Source organism: Cygnus olor, chromosome 18 (assembly GCF_009769625.2).
Source record: "Cygnus olor isolate bCygOlo1 chromosome 18, bCygOlo1.pri.v2, whole genome shotgun sequence".
Taxonomy (NCBI): domain Eukaryota; kingdom Metazoa; phylum Chordata; class Aves; order Anseriformes; family Anatidae; genus Cygnus; species Cygnus olor.
In genome coordinates, this window is record NC_049186.1 from 3,666,148 (window position 1) to 3,688,084 (window position 21,937).

Genomic DNA, 21,937 nt, shown 5'->3' on the forward strand with positions numbered 1-21,937 from the left:
ACAAACACAAATCTCCAGGAATGGATAGCATTTACCACCTGACAACTGATATTAATATACAGGGGAATGTTGAAGTCCCAATCTCTACTGAATATGTCACAAGAACTTCGACAGACAAGAGTTTCTGTATTTCCTACATAAATACAATACACATGGTAATCCACCTGTAAAAACAAAAGGTTAAGCTCACCAAGGTATCATATTCTACATATGGAGCAAGCACTCAGAACATGGGTGAAGCAAGGCCTAATGAAGCCAGTCTCCCACTGCACTTCTGAGGTTACGTCTGCTTAGGATAATGACTGCAGTTCCTGTAGACTTGCCCAGGCTAGCTCAGCTCCTGCTCACAGTGCATCCATCGCAGGACACCCAACACAGGCCAACTTCAGCTGCTTATCCACCTTGCAGGCAGGTTTAGGAGCCCACCTTAGTTTGTGCGGTGTGGTGTCATAGCCATGCTGCCAGCACTGCCCCCAAGCTAGCTGGTTTAGGATTACCTCAGGTAGAGGCTATCCTCCGCAGCAACTGAAGCGTAGATACACCCTTGGGCAACATGTAAAGCAGCCTTCCAGAACAGGAACGCGAGCTGCAGCAATGTCCTGGACTTTATCGTCATTGTACTTTAATTTCTTTAAAAAAGCTACTGCTCAAATGTGCATTACTGATACAAATGTAAAAAGGTGGGTTTGTTTGTTTGTTGTTCTGTTGTTGTTGTTAAGAGCAGAAACTTTGCTATCCAAAGAATGTAATTCTGGTCTCAGTACAGTGAAAGTTTTATTCTACTTGCAATACATCTGTAAGCCCAGGCCTAAGATATACTGTGGCAAAATCATTGGGAAAAGATCTATAGGGGCCTATATACAACATAGAAGGAAAACAGCTACTGTTCATAAAGATTTCACCAAGTTTTTTAGTTAATACAGGAATTTTAAAATTCCAGTGCTGAATCACCATTTTATTTTCTAACTCATTTAGAAAGACGATCATGAAGGTGTAGAAGATACAAGTCCAGCAGCATGGCAGAAATAGTTCACATCATCTGACTTATATTAAATATCTAATTTAGATGTTGGGTTACACCTAATTGCATAGCTTATCTATAAAAAAATACAACTTTCACCACTGCTTATAAAACCAGATAAATATTTATAAGGCAATGCTAATATCAATTTCAATTTAGTAGCCCTTAAAAAAGTTCTGTTTGTTCCCACAAAAATTGAAGAAGTACTAAAACATTGTATAAGTCATGATTTTAAAAAGTATCAACCAACCATGTCTAAAGAAAACCCTCTCTTTAACATGTCAGAACAGAATACAGCCCTATCCAAGGTCTCTTATTCACGTGATCATTCTTTATAATGATTATTCATGAAAGAGTTGCAAAAGTCAGCTCAGAATGCGTTTAGAGCTTCAGAAGAACAGTCTTGTTTTATTCTCCCTAACCTCAGGGTTCAAAATATCTCTATATGCTATTGTGTTTTATTGGCGCTCCACATTATAATACATCACATATTGTAATAGATGGAAAATCTAGTAAAACATGTTGTTTATTTAAACATGCATTTAACCGTAGTAATGATTGGGAATAATTAGGACTCCCAGGTATTTTTCTTCAAAATTGTAGTAATGCCTGGCAAACAAAATATTTCTTTGCCTGACTTTCTAAAATGAGTAAAGAGATTTTAATACTTTCATAACTACAAATCAAAACAATCCCAAACTTCCAAACTTTGACCAGCTCTAAATTATAATGTACTAACAGGGGAAAAAAAAAATAAAAAAAAACACTTATTGACTGGAGATAATCAAATTACAGAATACTTGATATCCTGGCTTAAACTACAACAAGAAAGTGAAAAAATGTCTGTAGGATGTTGTACTTACTTGAAATATAAGCACAATCTTCATTAAGCTTATAGCATTAGTAAATGTATCTGGTTTAGCACCATATTTCATGGTCAAACAGTTTATGTTTAAGCGTAGAATCATAATGAAGACTACTGCAACTAAAGGTAAGCAGTACTCCTGCAGTGGGAATCATGTTAAAAGTATCTTCTTTATACACATTACCCACTGACTCCTACAATTCCTATAGAGCAAATAAAGTAATTTACTTTTTACCGTCTACTCTATTACACCGCTCTGTGCTGGTGCAGCCTCACCTTGACTCTTGTGTGTAGTTTCAGGCACTACAATATAAGGACATAAAACTAATTACAGAGCATCCAAAGGAGGGCTACGAAGATGGTGAAGGGTCTAGAGCAGAAGATGTGTGAGGAGCGGCTGAGGTGCCTGGGTTTGTTCAGCCCAGAGCAGAGCAGGCCGAGGGGAGGCCTCATGGCGGCCTGCAGCTCCCTCACGAGGGGAGCGGAGGGGCAGGCGCTGAGCTCTGCTCTCTGGGGACTGGGGACGGCGACAGGACCTGAGGGAACGGCATGGAGCTGGGACAGGGGAGGGTCAGGCTGGGTGATAGGAAAAGGTTCTGCACCCAGAGGTGGTCAGGCACTGGGACGGGCTCCCCAGGGCAGTGGTCACAGCACCAAACCTGACAGAGTTCAAGTGTTTGGACAACGCTCTCAGACACAGGGGTTGGTTTCTGGGTGGTCCTGTGTGGAGCCGGGAGGAGGACTCGATGGTCCTTGTAGGCCCCTTCTAACTCGGGTTATTCCGTGATTCTATTATTCTACATTCCTTTATGGCTTGCACGGTTCTTAGGGAAGGCAAAGCTACCTTTGTTTTTCTCTGAGGATTTTATTTGAATAAAGTGACTTAAATTAGCCAAGAATGGTAAATTCTACAGTTTCTATAATTTAGGAGTTGAAGCCTGGGGGTAAGTAGCAGTACTGTTACTCTTCAGTTGTACATTATGCAAAGGATATACCAGTACTCAGAGACCTACAGCATCTTAGCTTCCATGCTTTGGTTTTAACCTATTTAGACAAGATGATTCCTGATATGATTACACAAGAACGGACTCATTTCCCTAGCAACTGTGCTGCTCCTTCATTCAACAACTTGAACTCTCAAGCAGGGGTGTGGCTAGAAAAAATAAGGATGCTGTACAGGTATCCCTGATTTATTTGTTATTTTTTTTTTGAAAGGAATTCATAGGGAAGTTTGTTTTTTTAGGAATATGGACACCTGTGCCTTTGACAGGCATTGTTTGACCTTGTGTTTGCTTCATAGGAGCAGCTATTACTACAGTTACCGGGTTTTTTTTTCAGTTTGAGTTGTGTTTTTTTTTTTTTTAATCTGTTATACAATTTTTCTTTTTACTTTTTTTCTTTAGAAAGCTAATGCAATACATACAACACTGACTTACATCTTCAAAGACGAGATGTTACTTCTTTCATCCTCTCAACTCTAACCTATCTTCCGATAATCCCTTTCTCTTGAGAAGAATTATGCATTTTTTTTCAGTTTTCAACAGCACAAGTATCTTCTACACAGTGATTTCACTTTGGTTTCAGTCCTATTAACCAGATAATGATATCTGCCTAACAGGTGTATCACTTTCTTTAACAAAATTCCCCGTCCTGTGGAAAGAGTTCTGTAAAACTGAAAACTGAAAATATTTTGAAGTTTAGTTTGAAGGAGAAAGATTATTCTAGAATTTTGCAGCTTACTGCATCTTTATAGATGCAGCAACAGTGGATGAACAATTAGAAAAGTATAACCTCATAAAACATACCACCTTGGTGACTTTCTTAAGATACAGAGTCTGTATATTACTAAACCTTTTGTCACACTATGACTAGAAAACACCAGGTAACTCTTTCTTAAATACTTTATGTTATCCAACATGACAAAAATACAGCAGACTGTATTGTAAACTGTGTCCATAAATCAAGATATGAAACCATGGATTATATAATTTAGAATCTAAATTCACATCATAATTCAAAGGATTTAAAGAAAACACTTTTCCGCTCACTACACACACATATATTGCTTATAACTGTAGTCTCAGATGAACATGCTACAAATTATGAACTTAAAAAGCAAAACCAAAAAATAACAAACACAGGCTAGGATGTGGTAACTTACAGAAGCAGCTCTTCTGCAATTAACATCACGATCAAATACTGCAGCAATAACCAACGCACTGAGGAAATAAAATATTGATTATAAGTACCAAAAATAAAAGAAGAAACATGCAATATCGTTTCATTATTTAGGATTCCAAGCAAAACATTCAAAATATTCTCTAACTAGCTTTTTTTTTTTTTAAATATAATTCTAAACTAAAATTTGTGTTGAAACAACCATGTACTTCCTTGTTTCTGTAGTTTGCTGTGGACTTTTCCATGGCATAAACAGACAACTGCCATCCTACTACAGCAAAACAGTTTAAGGAATATACAAATACATTTAGCTACATGGAAAGGTTTTATATTTTAGATATAGCACGAGTATAAACTTGGACATATCTAACATCTCAAATGAGAGACAGTGCAACTTTAAATTAAAACTTGGAAATACAGTTTCTCAATAGCCAAATACACAGTAAGTCTTAGGTAAGGCTTAAGCAAAACTAAAAGTTAAGCAACGGAAGCTTTCAGCTATCTGTACAAGCATGATCACACGATTTAAGTAACAAAAAAACAGTAAACAGTATGAGAATTCTGTTTAAAAAGTGACACTTTAGGATAAATTGCAAAGAAGTTTTTGAAAAAGCTGACCTGTAGATATACAGGTGTGATTATACAAAAATATTACTTTGTGAATGAAATCTGACAACCCTCCACAGTTCAATTCTTTTTACTGCAACAGAACCACATTTAAAAACCTGCCACAGAACACAACAGAGAGAATACATCCCAGGACATGAAGTCTACAGCTTTAGAAATCCACCTCCAGCATTCAATTAACTTCAGTGACAAATAAATATCACTTCAGGAGAATCACTTAAGCAGAAAATTATTCCTTTCAAACTCTGAAACTCTTCATTACATTATTTATTGACTCCAGGCAAAACAGGAAATAAATACTGGCTGAAAAGTAATTCCAATATAGCTTTGCTTTAGCATAAAGATATTAATTACACTGATAATATCAAACTTCCCTGGGTAATGGCTATCAGTTTCCTAACAGGGCAGGAACTATGTTCTTAAAATTCATTGAAATGCATAAACTGAATTTACGGAGGCAGTAGTGATTACCTCCATTAAGGGAAACAAGAGACAGAAAGAAAGAATGAAATAGAAAATAAAACCCAATAAATGTAACATTTTACTACAGAGGTGTAAAAATTGTTCTAAAGACAGTAAATCCTTTCTTATTGCTACTTGCGTGAACAATTCCTCTCCCTGACACAAAGGCATCAAGCAATTACAAGACAAAAGGAGGTCATCCATGTGATAGCAACTGGAAGAGCAAATGTTTATGAGGCATTCCATTAGGAAGAAGCTTACATGGCTAATTGTAGAAAGAGTGCTGGGTCGAACATCATCTTCATACGTTAATTTGCTTCCCTGGCATACAGAGAAACTTAAAAATCTTTTTATAGGAACATTTCGGAAGGATTTCATTTTAATTATAGAACACTCAAAACTAAAGAACTGGCTAGAAATGATCCTGGAAAGCAAAAAGAAGCAAATTTCTGCTGGACGTTTCCAATTATATGGACTATATGATAAAACATGATTTTGTCTGTTACGCAAAAGTTCAATATTGTTCTATTCTGAGTAAAAAAAACCAAAAAACTCATCAAGCCGGGAAGCTCAGCAAGCAGAGAGCTGCCCATACTATGTCAAAGGTAGCCTGACGTTAAGTGTTGCAGAGTATTTCAGAAGAGCTTTGCTGGGTCAGATTGAAATTCTTCCAGGTCATTGTTTTGTCTCCAGTGGTAGTGAAAAGGGACACTTCGGGCTGAGTGTAAGCACGTACATGTTAAATATTAATATGCTAATTTTAATAGCTATGCAAGTCTTTCCAAATTTCAAACATTAAAAGTTTGTCACTGGAGAATAAATACTGCTCCTTGCATTTCATATTTACACTTAAAATTTGGTTTATTAAATATGATAGAAAACAGTTTCAGATTGTTATATACAACATGAGTTTCTGGCCAATGTTTCTGCTTATAATTAAACAGTACTTTTCAATTTTTCTTATTCTTCTGTTATCTCAAGAAAAACTTGTATAGGTAAAACCAGCAAAACAACATACTGTCTATGCAATGCCACCTGAGCTATTCAGTGCTGCGACTGAAAAACGTGTAAGAAAAAAACAAACAAACAGGAATTCTGTCATTATCACCCAGCCATATTATATTCATAAATCATACTGTAGTCATTGTTTTATGTTAATCCTTTCAGTAAAAGTATTTTAAACTTATCAAACTACATGAATAATTTTTTCAAGATAATTCATGTTTTAAAATGCAGGCACAGTCTGCTGCAACACATGGATTAGCAAGGAAAGCAACATGCCTAAGATGAAACATGTTAAAGGTGTCTTCACCTGTCTGCTTTGTCGTGGGAGTTTATGTGATACTCCACCAGGATTTCCTAACATAAAGAAACTGTTTATGTCAAACAAAGTGGGATATTTTTTAAGCTAGTTAAAGAATCATGTCTTGACTTGTCTGAAATATACCACACCTGACTACTAACAGGTAGAGCAAAGAGTGGTTTTGCATCTCGCAGTCTCTATGAAACACCTTTTGTAGTTCCTTGAGGTATATTTAGCCTGTAAGCACGACAAGCAACTAAGGGTACAATAAGCACACAAACAGATTTTAAAAAGCAAGCTGCAATTTTATCAGTCTACTGATCATTCTTGCTTTTTTCCTGCTCCCTTCAATTTACCCCACGTACTCACTTAACTGGCTTCAGGGAAAGTTAACAGGACTCAGAGGAGGTTACCAGCTCACTTCTTCAGCCCAACATTGATTTCATTTCCTTCCCCCAACAAGCCAGAAATAATCAGAGAGCAGAGGCCAGCCAGGTGATGGGCATCAGCACACAGAAATATCAGGTTTCCCTCTGCTTGTAAGTACTGGATGTACCACCAAGTAAGTCTGAATTTCCTTTATCACCTGTGACAGGTACACTATACTCACAAGCAGCTTATACTATTGCTAACCTTTGAGAATTTACTACTATTAATTCAAACATACCACCCTGAAGCTGTGGGAAGAGAAAAAATAAACTCTCAAACCTCTTGCCAATTTGGCACAAAAACAAATTCCCTTCCTGAACTCAAAAAAGGGAAAAGTCTGACTTGTAACATCACAGAAAACTCTCTTCCTTACTAATAGCATTAGGGGAGGGAAGGCTTAACAATCATCACAAGCAAAATGGTTTTGAACAATCCCAGCAAGTTAAAAAGAGGAGGCGAGACCAGCATCTGCTGAGAACTGCTGTTGCAAACAGCAAAAAAAAACACAGCAAAAGGCTGTTGCAAACAGCCTTCTCATACCTCTTTAGTTGTACCAGTACCCCAGTTGTGGCTACCTGGTGAACTGGATGATGAAAACAGACCGAGGCTCAACTATACATTTATTTTTAATCAGAGAAGCTACCCATTCACTTTATCACTTGTGGCCGTGTTATCCTCAATGGCAGGAGCAATAGAGATGAAGCACACAAAAGTGGCTGCTTCAGCCAGCATTAGTAGGGGAAAAAGCCCTTCAGACCAGTCTCAGGTTTAATTCCTTCTGTTTAGATAGGCAAGGAGAAAATAGAAGAAAATGATAAACACAGTGACCAGTCCCACTTTTACACTGCACACTTGCAGTCCCTTCTAACCCAACTACTTTCTGCTAGCCAAACCCCCCCCACTTTTGAATCCAGAGTTACACAGTCAGTTACAGTCTTTTTAGCACGTTGTTGTTACACAGAGATAAATGTCGGCATCTTCTACGTGTTACTTCAATCCCAAAGTTTTGGAGTAAAACATTGGAAGTAAAATAAATACACATATAGAAGAGAGCAATAAAGAAAACGCTCGGGAGTTGCAAATTAAAATGCTGCTATTAAAAAAAATAAAAAAGCCATATGATGCCCCTGCAGGAAATAAGTTTACACAAGTGCAAGACGCAGTAGGCACAGAGTAGGCCCTCCTCTGAAGGCAACATTCACATACATGAAAGAAAAAGCTATTCTTAATATTTCATCATGGTACAAGATGTAGCTCAAAGCAATGCTTCAGATTTCCCCAATTCTGCAGGACAATCTTGCCCTGGAGCAAGCTACATCATTTATCCATAGCCACACCTTCCTTTTTTTTCCCTCTTCAAAAACAACACACCACCGCAGGGAAGGCAAAGCTGCCTGTACTCCTACACTGTATGCACGTATTCAGATCCCTCTAAATAATGATCTGTTTATTGATTACCTAACTAAACAATCAAATGATAAATAAAACTATATTCTGACCATGCAATAGTTTCATATAATTATGATAGGCAGCAACAATTTAATTTTTAATTGTATAATAGAGCAAAAGTATATTTTCCTCTTTAGTTTTTGTTTAGGTTTTAAACAAAATAGCTCTGCTTCTCAGTGTGCACCTGCCACTTTACAGACAATAATTTCCACACCCAAGGGGGCAGGAATCAAATTACCTGCATTTCCAAGTTATTAAACTATATTTAACTTTCCTCATAGGTAAGCTTAAAAAGAGTGTATGCATGTGCAGACTGGGAGAGAAAAAACATCTCAGTCAAGCAGTGCTTTTATGAAGATATGCCTGAATAGCAACTTCAGTATGTGCAAGTATTTCAAAATGTAGTAAGCTGATCCTGCATTAAAAGTGAAGTTTCATCTACTTTGCCAAGAATCTTCTTTTCGTGGTCTTGAAGCTTGAATAGATCATGCAAGGTTTTAGAAACCAGTTTAACTGGACTTCTAAAAAAATAAATAAACAAATGTTAGTAAGCGTATCTTGTTGAAATATGGATAGGGAAAAATACCAACAGATATGTAAAAATTAAAATTCTCAGGCAAGTATTTCTAATAAGCATCCTCTGTCTATTTTTTTTTCTTAAGAAGAACAGTAAGAAGAGTGGTCACTGTTTAACCATTATACCCACTCAACACCTTCTAGTTACCACCAGTTTTTCAGTGCACTTACTCTACTACGAAGGCCACCTTGTCTCTTGACCCTGAGCATTCTTACCAGGCAACCAGCTACTTATGCTCCAAGTTCAGCATTATCTCCAGCCAGTTCAACAGCACTGTTAAAGACTGTGAACGAAGGATAAACCATTTGCAATTTCTAGCACCAAGACAACGCAAACAGTTCAGGATCTCAATCACTTATTACATCTTTTTAACGAGGTACTAGCTTTCTTTGCAGGTAAACAATTTATTATTTTTCTTTAAGAACCTAATAGTTTGTATTCTCATATAGGCAGGTATTTTTGCTGTGTAATTCACCTTACAATGGATATCATGTACTTTGTTTCAAGATGCTGAGTTCTGCATTTTTTTTTAAGGGTAGCAACAATTTGCTTGTGGCTAGAAGTATGACTCTTCTTTAAGTAAAACAGTGACACACCTAAGGCTAGATTTAAAAAAAAAAGAGCTGTATGTAATTATTGGCTTGCTGACACAATAGGTGAAACTGTGTGTCATACCCTATTTGAATATTTTTTTTCTACTGTTTCTCTTTGCAGTGGCAATTCTACCTTCAAGAGCTGATTGTGTTAAGAAAAGGTATGGCCAACATAACTACAAAGATTTTTACTTAGAGCCTTACTATAGCATTAATACTGGCTAAAACATTGTGCAGCTTTGTTATAAAACTATACGTGTAAATCACAACACTTTACAACTGAAAATAATAAATTTTCAGTTCCCCCCAGCTGTCTACCCTCTGTTTCATTCCACTCCACCAACTTATTCCGCATAGGTGAAGTTGCAACTGGCAAAGCCACAGTGGTAACTTGTATTACTTTAGGTAGAAGACAGCAATTATTTACACCTGGAGTCTTCCTAAAAAAAAAAATAGAACTTATTTCCAAAACAGATTGAAAGCTAAAAGACAGGAGGGAGCTTCTTCAGAAACACAGCACTCTTCATAATTGTGCAAAAGCTTTGTAACAGTAAAACAAAGTACCACAAATCATGTAAAATCAAAATAGTCAGCTTGCACCTACATATGGAGAGCAACATTGATTTGCAGTGTGGTAGGGCAAAAGGAGTAAAAGAAATATATTGCTCTAAGCATCATGAATGGAAGAAAAATTCTGAAAAATGGAAGAACAGAACAGAATGCTGATAAACTGAAGGTTTCTAAATTTGCATTTTGGCTTTAAAGTTTCACTTGGAACAAGCTTTCCAGACCTTTAAACAAACCTTAAAGTTGTTTAACTAAGAGGATGGAAACAGAGAATTTACTTCCATAGGGCTGCTGACCAAATCTACAAAAAACACTTGCTTTGAACAAGACCTTACTATTGTATTGCCACACTCTTCCTCAAGTTTTGCTTGCAGCCTGAATATAAATGTATTCCTCCTGGTTTAAAGATAGCAGTAAATAACTTTGCACTGCCGTTAACACCCTCTTAGAAGTATTTGGTAACATTATACTCATTCTGTCACTCTGTCTTCATTGCTACCATCATCTGTGCTGGTTGGATTTTAAAAAGCTGGCTAGAATAAAAAAAAAGAAACACAACCCAAAATGCAATCACTATTTCACTGTGCAAACATATCTTTAGGTACCTTTATATTAATAATTTACATTGAACTCAACTGGAAGACCATTTAAACATGACCCTTGAAAATAAAATATTTCCTTAATAACTTATTAGGGCGAGCATCACTCACTATTTCTAGCATGCTTATAACTGAATCACGCATTTCCTAGAGTCCCAATTCTCTTTCTGAAAATCATCCAGCAGCTGTAGATGGCCTCACATTCCAGAACAGCTTGGTGTTACAAGACTCCTCTCCTTGAGTCTCTAGACTGTTGTGGATGAAACATGATGAAAATACCATGAAAATGCTTTACCAGAGACACAATGCTAAGAATCTTAGCATTTTTTTGCCTGCTTACTTTGTAGAAAAGATATAACAGCATTAAAAAGGAAGGAAGAAGAACAGCATTTGGCTTCCAGAAATGTGACAGCAGATTCTTAGACAGAAAGATTTTATCAAGGTCTCAAAAAATGCCAGGAGCAGGTACTACACAGGTAGGAGACACTGTCCTGTGACCCTACGTGAAAAGGCCAGCATTGGAAAGTAAGAATACAAGGATGAAAAACAGCAAAGACAAGCAAGGGGAAGGTGCGCTAGGCTCAAGGAATAAAAATGGATATGTAGAGTGTACAGACTGTCCCAAGGAACCTTCAAAACTGGCTTTAAAGAAGAAGGAACAAGACATTTTCTTTGGGCACCTGTTGAGCTAAGTAAGCAGTCCTGCATTTCCAAACAAGGCTGTTTGGGTGTGATTGAAATAGTTCTGCCAGCAGTCTGGAAGAAAGGAAGCACTAGAACTAGGACTAGGTTTCCAGGACCTATAAATATACAGTCCTTATATATATATATATATATTTAAAGGTAATACTAAATGACTACTGATTAAAAATCTGCCAATGGAGACAAAGATATCTGAGTTGCTGATATGAGAGCACACTAAAAGTCTGCCAAGAAACTGTGAGAAGCTACCTCTGTGTTTACAGTGCAAATCACCCATTAAAGACACCTGGAAATGTCAGCAAATACGCTGCCAACAAAAAGACTACCTACTGAAGAGAGAATCCCACAAGACTAGCAAAAATCGGAGGAAAAGCATGAGAAGAAAGAGGGAAAAAAAGGAAAAGGTAGAACCAGTTTCTAGCTGCAGAAATACCCTTAGTGTTGGGGGAACCTGCACAAAGTTCTAGTCCACCGTTACAGTATGACAGATGTTGACTGGGGTACCTTCTGAAAGTCTGACTTCTGAGTCTTTTGAAACAGAAAGAACAGACTGAAAAAGAAGTACTTGCATATTTACCCTTTCAACTAAAAGTTGTTTTGTCGAAGTAGTCATTCTAGACTGTGGTACTCTATGAAAACAAAATATAACAAAAGAGAAAAGAATTCTCACATGTATTTGTTAAACTTAATGAGAACCTGCTAACAGTTGTAATAAAAATGCTTTTTCAGAAGTGATATATTACTAAGAATTCAAAATCACCACGTACACCTCAAGTTGTTACCACTTTTATAAACTGGAAGTGATTTAATTTTAAGAGTATTCTTACTTAAACTTTGATCTTCAACATTTCAGAAGGAAAACTACAACTCATACAGAAGTATCTGGAAGTTCAGAAATGGGTTTTTAGGAGATCTGAAGTCTAGTTTATTCCTTTAGACCTAAATCAGCTCAACTTGCAAGTCAATATGACATGCTATGTTCTTTGCACCATACAATCTGACAAAGTACCAAAACTCCTGGATCATTAGATACAAGTGTGCATCTGAAAAAGTAAGAAGTAACTTCTCTAAGTTTTCTCTTCTCCTTTGATCCCATAAAGCAGCTCTGCAACTTCAGAGCGTGTGTGTGTGTGCGTGGCCAATATCTAATTTTAAATGTCTTAAAGATAGGGTATTATTCTCCCACATTATTAACTTCTAGAGGATACAGCATGAGACTACTAGATTAACTTCTAGTTCCTCCTTAGTTTTGAACAGATTTTAAAAGTTAACTGTATTTCGCTCAGTTTCTTATCGCAGCAGCTTACCTTGAAATCTGGTTAATAAAAGGAATCAGTTCTGAGGGATCATAAGCACGAGCAAAGGCCCAGCACACATAGCATGCTGCATCTCTCACATTGGAACCCACGCTGCATGATCCCCTCTTCTCATCATACGTCAGAGCTTTCAAAATGACAGGAACCACTGTGAAATGGAAAAGGGCACAAAAGCAACAATTAGGACCGTACAGTGAACCAGAAGAAAGGTATGAGAGTGATCATTAAAGAAAAGACACAGGGTGAGCCGTGTGTGTTCTGAAAGAAAAAAAGCATTAAAATTTTCATTTTAATACACCATTTTTGTTTCTTTGCCAGTAGCCATTTACTTTTTATTCCAATCCCATATAGTTCAATGAGGATTAAAGCAACGGGGTTCCATATGAAGTTACACCTTAATTCTATAGCATGTTATTCAAAAAAATCTACCATTTCCATCAGAGTTACTATCATGATAAAAACTTGATGTTCTTTAGTCCCAATATGCTGCTAAAGATAAAAATGTAATACAGATACGAGCAGGTTTATTTCTCTTTTTTCTCCCAAGTAAAAGGAGAATTGAGTAGTAGACTCTAGAAAATGCTAGAAATCTAGAATTGCCTCACAGAAAATGCTTTTTAGCAACAGCCTTGTGTTTGGGAATTTCCCTTAAGAGAATTAGAGTACCCGCTGATTATTTTTAACAAAGGTTTATAAATATATTATATATGAGTATCAATACCAAGCCTTGTCCGGTCACAGCTGCACTGGAAAACAAATATCTGCATCCACATACCCTCATTTGCCTGTAGAAGGATTTGACCAAGTATAATTACTAAGTATTTGAAATGTTGACTCCTCTTATAAAGTAAACCTTTTAGGCCCACTATTTTTCAAGTGTATCTTTGTTTATTTAAGGAAGACTGATATCATTTATTACTCAGCAATACATGTTTAGAGTCAATTTAGAGTCCAAGTAATTTTCGTAGGGTTAGGTAATTTTAGAGTCAAAATTTTGAAATGTCAAATTGTTAAACTACTGGACTACAAATGGTACCGTAACAACAGCATCTATCGCTAGAAAAAAATACTTCCTAATAAACACAGTATTGTAACTACCATAAAACAAAAGATTCAGTACTCATCTATGAGCGGCCACCATTTATCACAGCACAAGTCCTACCTTGACAAATACTTATGATTAACAATGCCTGTGAATCATCAATACATCAATCTTGAAAGGGACTTAAGTACACTCTTTGCTTACTCTTAAATCAAAGTGACAAGTTCACCGTTGCTCTTTCGTTAAGCAACTTGTGATATATTATTCTGCGTAGAGCTGTCGAGCGACTGCAATGCAGTGTTTTAAGTTCAAATCTCTCAGCACTGCCACACTGCACAGAGCATGAGGACAGAATTTGCATAAAAATGCAATGCAACCTAGAAATGCAAACAGGTGGGCTTTGCTCTTATTTCTGCTTCCACACCCAAGATTTAACAGAAACTTCCACACGCTTCTTCTGCTTCCACACCCGAGATTTAACAGAAACTAAACCAAATCCCAGACTAGAAAAGGTCCACTCTGAGAATCAAGCAGCTTTTAAAAATTAACGTGTCCATTAATGTTTCCAGCAACGATTTAATGGATAACCAGAGTGACTTCAGATAGAAGATGTTTTAGGCAAAAAGGCCTACAAGTCATAGACCTTGGTATAACACATCTCTGTGCCACATTTTGTTGAGGAAGCCCCAGACAAGATGCTGTCACACAGCGTAAGCCCAGACTAAGCACTGGAAACAAATGACACTTTTCTTTTCTTCTCTTTCTTTAGTTTTAAATCATATTGGGGGAAATAGAGAAAATAGGGTAGTAAAACAGAAGACGAATGAAAATCCTAGAACCTTACCATAAAGGTGTTATAACACAGGTACTATTATAAGCAACAAAAATAAGGTTGGGAAACTGAGCAGAGGGAAAACTTCACTTTCATGCTTGTAGGTCCATCAAAACTCTAGAAGTCATTTTTTTCTACAGATAAGGAGAGCCTTCAAAAACTTGAAGAAGAATTCTCTTTGCAGTTCTAGCAACACACACTGTGGCAGTTTAACAAATACTGTATGTATGCAAGGCTCCCTGGAGGGCTTCCTCCTGGTATCTGAAAATCCAGAAATACAATTTGAATATTTCTCTCTCTCTAGAGATGTCACATCCTTGGTAAGTAAATAATGCCAGGAAAAAAAAAAAAAGCCTTTGGGGTGTGGGGGGGGTTTATCTTGAATTTCTTTATAGTATCAAATTTATCAAACACATCTTTATTCCTTAGAAAAGACTTGTCACAAGATGATCCCATTGTCCCACTGAACAAGGGCTTAATTTCACTAGCAAACTGTGCCTAGATATACTTGAGCAGATATAATCATTAAATAATTAAGCATCAATGTATTGCTACCTTAATCAAAACATAGGCACCACAAGTGGATTAGGGAAGCGTTAAAATACCATTTCGATTCATTTTAACCTAATGAGAACAAAAAAGTAAGCAGAAGGATGGCCAAAATATGACTACTAGGACTGCAAGCACTACATGTGGATAAAAAACAAAAAACAAAAAAAAACAGCAAAGCAATTCCCATTCAAGAACAATGATACAGCAAAGATGGATGCATATTTTGGCACTTCTCAGTTCTGAGAGAAACTGCAATAAAAATCTTTAAAAATGTTGACTGGCTTGTTTTGAAAAATGCTACATCAACTGATGAAAAAAATGGAATTAGCTGGTTCTACAGGAACACTAAAACAGACGCCAAAGGCAATTTTGCAAAGCTGCTGCAAATTTCCTTCAGCGTGAGGTGATTTCTCCAGCTACTTCAGACAGCTGTGAGCATGGTGTCACCTCTCTGCAGGCTGAACAAAAAGCAGAAGGACCCACAAGTGGTGCCTTGCATTTGTGTTGTCTGACATGGTTTTCAATTCAGGGCCTTCGTTTTCTCCATGGTAGGCGCAACACCAGTTGGCCCCTAGCTTATTCAGGTCAGTCTCCAAGACAGAGGAGATGCCGCCAGGAGTCTGTAACAACAGGAACTGAGGAAATGCAATGAAGAACAGCACTATTACTGGGAGCAGCTCAGGACCTCCCCATTATCATGCAGCAGTGATTTGGACTTGCACCTCTTTGTACTCCTGCGTCTGGGACTCACAGCATTGCTGCTGCAGAAGAAACAGCATGACTGCAAGTCAAGAGCAAAGACAGGTCGTGCAAAGGAAGGATACAAAAGTGGGCAGTTACAATACAGGAGGAAAAGGGGAAAACAAGGTAAGGTACACGGCAGAGCTAAGTAAAAACAAATACTTCAACACGGGAACCCTACTGAGGTCAGGGTCTTCTCTTTAAGCTTGCATTCTAACACTGGCAGAATATTTACTGGTGAACTGGGAACTCTGGGAAATGGTGTGTAACGATTGCTCCTGACAAATGTTTCTGTGCTTGAAAAAGGGGGAGAGGAGATAAGAGAAACTTCACAACCAGCATTACATTTCCTTTCAGAATCAGCATTACATTATATTTAAGAGTCGTAAGAACAAAAGAAACACCACCAAAAATTTCAGGTTTCCCTTTATTCTTTACCCTGGAGTCGTCAAAAACAATGCAGTTGTTTTCGGCTGTGGCTTCCTGCAGTCCCAGCAGAGCCCGCCTGCAGTCATGGAGGAGCAGCACAGGCAAAACACCCGTAGCATCTAGCCCACTGTAACTGAAGTACCTTACAAAAGACCTTCCTAATCCCCAGCTGGTAGGCTCTGTGGTTGCATTATCTTACGCACACTACCTTTCATCTTCAGTCTAAACAAAATCCTAACTTAAATTTTGTTTTTCTCCAATTTAAAATGTTTGCATTTGCACTCCTCCAGAGCTTTGCTTGATACACAACACAGCAATGATGTTCAAAGCTTTGTAGCCAGCTCCTGCATTTTGTACCTGTTAAGCTATTCACCATTATAACCACCTCATAGGTATTCAGTGTGGGCAGTGTTGGACTGCGAAGCTCTTTATTGTTTCAAATTTTCAGATTTAAAATCACGTTCAAAACATACCTAAGATGTATTCCACCAAAAAACACAAGCGAAAAAACTTGAGAAAAAAAATCCAGGAGAAAATCCAAAACGAAAAGAAGAGCAGAAATAAATTTATGTTTGAAATTATTAATAAGGTTTTGTTGTTGTTTTGTTTCTTAAATTTAAAAGGAGGAGTTGGGAGATACACCACAGAGAAGACCTGAAGTGTTACTTAACTTTGAAAGTCACAATTTGTTTCATAGTTCTGCATTAAAAGTTTGCCATTAAATACAGAGGGTAAGTAGTGTCCACTCTCAAGCTGAATACTAAAACAATATCCACCTGTTTAGTTCTGTGAATGCTCAAAAAATACAGTCACCTTTACCCGTAGCCTAGAGGTATTAATAAGCACCTGTTACGCTCCACCCTGCCTTACCTAACAACATAACTGCAGGTTGCAACACAGCGCTTTGCTCAAGCCTCGTGAAAATGAAGAAAACTTCTGGCTTCAAAGCCCTGCAAACAACCGATTTTCTCTAACACAAGAGACGAGCTGCACAGACACTTGGCTTTCTGAACAGAGATTCTAATCAATCAGATGGTTAGCATCGATTAGTTGCAGATGATAACCACTGAACAACTAGTAAAGAAACCAAAGGAAGACATTGGATACTGAAAGGTCCCCTATAACTAAAACTATTTCCTTAAAAAAGTACTTTTAAAAAATATCCCATACGCTTACCTAGACTACAACCGTTGCCATCAGGACTCCTATATTACTTCAGATCGTCATGTTTTTTATTTATTGCAATGTTTATCATATAAAACATACAAATACAGCAATTAAACAAACAAACAAAAACCTGTTCCTTAGCCTGAGGTCTTGTCTACAAAAGAAAATTGCAAAAGTCCAAGTCAACTCTACTTCACTTAGAACAGACTTGTGCACTGAATCTCAAGTTCAGAACAAACTGTTTGAATTCAATTTGAAACTAAGATTATGCCAGTCTTAAAACAGAGTTTAATGTTACCTTTTAGGTAAGTCTTACATTTTGCTGTGGATTGTTTATGCAGAGAAACCTTCTCAAATCATAATAAATTTATTGGAAAGTCTTCTATTTTAGAATGATAAAATACAAGAAAAAGTACTTCAGAGTAATGGAGGTCTGCTCTTACTGAAGAGTAAGACATTGTGTACAGGTAGAAGTCTAAAAAAACTAGTTATTCATGAATTATGAGGCTTCAACAAAACTATAAGCATCAATAAAAAGAATTACTGAATAATAGTTTTATTCAGATTTTTCTTCAACAAAACAAAGTGATTGCAGAAGAATCCTTCAGTAGGTTCATCTTCTTTGTGAGCCTCAGGCATAAAAAAAAGCGTAAACAGCTGTATCTACAGCACGTCAGCTTCCCATGTTTTAAACAGCATGCCTATCACTATCATTCATATGCAAAAAAAAAAAAAAAAAAACGGAAAAAGAAGAAGAACGCTTTGTTTTTATTGAAAAAAAAAAAACTGAAATCAGATTTGGGACCACAGGCTTTTGCATGGCACTCTAAGCTCTTTTAGAAAGAGAGGCAGGTCCTAATCGTAACTTCATTAGGGCTGTTATACTAATATTTAATGTATCAACACAGATGCAAACATAGATAATTTTAGGTTAGGTCGATTATCAGAAATAAATATTTGTTTAAAGCTCAGCCAAACATCTACGATTTGTTCTCCTGTTTTCTATACAGGCTGTCTCCTTCAGACTTTACTTTTAGAAGACTATTTCAGCCAGAGGATAGGTTCTCCAGCAAGGATCAGAAAAAGCATGTGCTGCTTTGTTGGAAAATTCTCAAGTGTTTCTGTGAAAAGCTCTAATATTGCAGCCTGTAGGGCAAGTGCCTAAAAACTGTCAACAGGTGGCCTCTCGTCTCTCATTCCTGCACCCAAGTTTGACCTAGTTAGGAGCTTGCCAGAGAAGGGACGAGTATCACAGCTCGTGCACACTCAGAAGATAGGTTTGAATTTGACAGCTGAAGCAGCTTAAGCTGCCCTAAGTTTCTCACAATTCTGAACGCTGACCCATGTCTATAGGGCTACATATATATATATACATATATATATATATATGTATGTATGTCCGCAGACCAAACAAGCATTTTCTAACCCGTGACTATGAAGGACTGTGTCTGTCTGGTTGCAATCTCAGTTCAGTCTCTCCCTACGTAATGAATTAAGAGAGTCTTTAATTATATGATCACATGATATTTTTTTTCCATGGACCTATCTCAGTCAGCACACAGGAAAGACCTGCTCCGGCAATGAATCACAGCTGGGCACCAAAGGAGATTGTTGTCTGCCTCGCTGCTGAGGGTGGAAAATAAGTACTGCAGAGACTGGCTTTCAGGCAGGGAGAAGGGATTGCTGGTTAAGCTGGACATTGCCCTAAAGAACTACATTCTAACTACATCTCCGCCAAAGACTTACTGTTTGATACCACTCACATTACTTAAATACAGTATTTAAAGAAATGGACGCTGGCTCTCATTTCCCAGGTATCTGCTTCAATAAACTAATTGCAGGTTGCAGAAGTGCTACAACGCTGAAATTGGAGCAAGTTTTTGAGCGTGGCAAGGGGCCAATGCAGAAGCAGACAGATCTGGATTCTGGCCAGTCTATCTCAACGTCATTATGTAATGCAGCCAGAAAATCTCCAAATCTGTAAGCACCCCCTGCCTGGTTACACTGCCAGAACTACAGCTGACCTAAGATAGTATTGATCTACCTTCCCTTCAACACTGAAACACCGAGTGCTAAACGTTTCAGGGATTAACCTACCCACTCATGCCCAAGGCCATATGAGAGTTTAACAGAGACCTTCATACAGGTTACAGCTAACAGCTCTTCCTTTACCTTAAGCAGTCGCAAACTGCAGTTTAAGGACACGAAGAAGCAGGCTTGTGAAGGAATCCTACCAAGTGAGTGAATGACTTGCTCTAAAGAAGGATAAAAATTTTGCAAATTCATAACGCTGCATGGCAGAAAAGAAAAATCACCGGAGAAACCCCAACCTTTAGGCTAAGGTTGTGCAATACTGAGATCAACCCTGCAGTGAAAAGCTAGAAGCAATTCATTGTCATTTATTCCCTGCTTAGCATTTATACCATTTCTCAGTTGCACTGGGGGAGGAGGGACTTTTCCTGCTACAGCTTCAGCTATGGTATTTATTCTCTCTGATAGAAAAAAACAAATCTGCACTATTTTTAATGACTCCGTGCTAATTTGAAAACTGAAAATTTGAAAATGACATTCACATTAAAGTTTTTAAATATTATTTTCAATATCAATACCACGGATCATTTTTAAAGTTCACCTGGGTGTTAGAAAAAAAAAATTCCTCTGTAACCAGCCTTTCAGGTTTGGGTGTTCTCTATTTTCTAAGCGTCCACCTAAGACAGGTAGATCTTTTTTCATTTCTTCCTGTATCTATGATGAAAAGTACCTGAATGCTTGCCAAAAGCCTCACAATTAACTACCACTACAGAATAAAGTAGCGCACTTCAGAAGCCTGATTTCCCGATGTATCCTCCTCCAAAAAACGAGGCAGCTGCAAATCAATACCAAATATCTTATTCTGGAATACGAAAACACAGAAGGTAATCCTTAAAGCCAGAATACTTACACAAGTTTAAGAAGTTATATAATACATTGCTATAAGACTATTTAAATCCTCATTCTAGAACACTCTTGAAATCAGTACTGTTTTTATTTTGCTGTTAGTTTTTTACATTTAATAGGTGGCACAATGACACTGGACAAGAAAAATGTTCCTTCTTCACTATACATAGTTTTTCAGACTTTTTTTTTTTTTTTAAGTATGCCAACTTCAGTAATATAATTATCAGGAAGCACCATTCTCCTTACTGTCAAATAAAATGTACAGGAATCTCCTGTCTCATCAATACCAGCTAACTCACAGGCATTTTCTTGTACCAGAAACACCAGCACTGATAACCTGGTACTACCACAGAGCACATACCTGCTCTAACCCAATTTATATGGTATTTGCAACAGAAACCAACGGAATTTCAGAACTGCAGAGAGTTGTGTATATAGAGATATTCCTTCAAAGCCGTAACATCTGCCATTGAGATAAGCTGCATCTATCTGAAATCTTCTGACAGCACAAGAGACTTCATTTCGTACCAACTGCTTGCCAACAATATACATGACAATGGGACGTTTTTAAAACAGTTGAAACGTCAACTGAAATAACCAGTGTTTCCTATTTAAACAAGGTGCCTACCATTCAGCACAAATAATACACAAAATATTTCCCTGTTCCAGGGTCTTTTGGGATACTGGCAGCATTGTCTGACCTCTTTGTCTGAAAAGGTAGAAATCATTCTGATTTCCACACTGAATAACAAGGCATCCTAACCTACCAAGTCCCTGCTCAAACTACCTCACTAACAGTACTTTTGACCCCGGACTTTAATACCTATTATTTTTTTCTTACACTTTTTTTTTTCCTCCCTTTACTCTGATGGTCATTTATAAACAGAATAAATAAATGATATTTCTTCATAAGCTGTTTTTTTTCCCTACACTTTCTATTTATTTTGAGAGTGACAAATCTAATTCAAGATTTGGATCACTCACACTGACCCACCACTGTTACACTCTGTATTACCCACGGTTTATGCATCTCATCAGCATTATTAGCTTCTGTTTAAATGTTGCTTTCACTGCTGCCACAGTTTAAAAAAAAAAAAAAAAGTGGGGTGAGGGGAGAGGGATTCTTTCTGTCTATTCACTGTGAATAGGTCAGGGTATAAGAACGGATCAAAAATAACATCTTCCTGGCTGGAATCCTTCCAATATATGCACCAATCCATTGCAAGTTTAACCACGCAGTTCTTCCAATCTTCCTGCCCTGGCTTCCTCTTTTTGCTTTCCAGAGATGGAAACATTTCCAACCTTACTTTAAACGTACCGGTTTTTATGGCAAAAATATCATAACCACATAATGCACAAAAAGAAAAAATAAAAAAAGTTATCTTCGAATATGAAACATTAACAGTTCTACCACTGATTTCATTAAAAAAAAAAAAAAACAACACACAAACTTTTAATTGGCTTTAAACAGAGGAAGTTTAGACCCCTTGCCATTTAACAGATACAGCTGTGAATATTCAGTGGTCACCTAGCTGTTGAGAGTTTAACA

General features: G+C 37.3%; 1 protein-coding gene across 2 annotated transcripts in view; it reads right to left on the minus strand.

The window, feature by feature from the left end:
- TBCD (tubulin folding cofactor D) overlaps window positions 1-21,937 on the minus strand; it is a 129,796-nt gene that overhangs the window by 61,924 nt on the left and 45,935 nt on the right. For both annotated transcript variants that reach the window (XM_040530895.1, XM_040530896.1), the window contains 2 exons: window positions 12,680-12,836; window positions 4,048-4,105 (listed from right to left, as the gene is read on the minus strand). In XM_040530895.1, coding sequence (XP_040386829.1) covers window positions 4,048-4,105; window positions 12,680-12,836 — 215 coding nt within the window. The remainder of the gene's footprint in view (window positions 1-4,047; window positions 4,106-12,679; window positions 12,837-21,937) is intronic.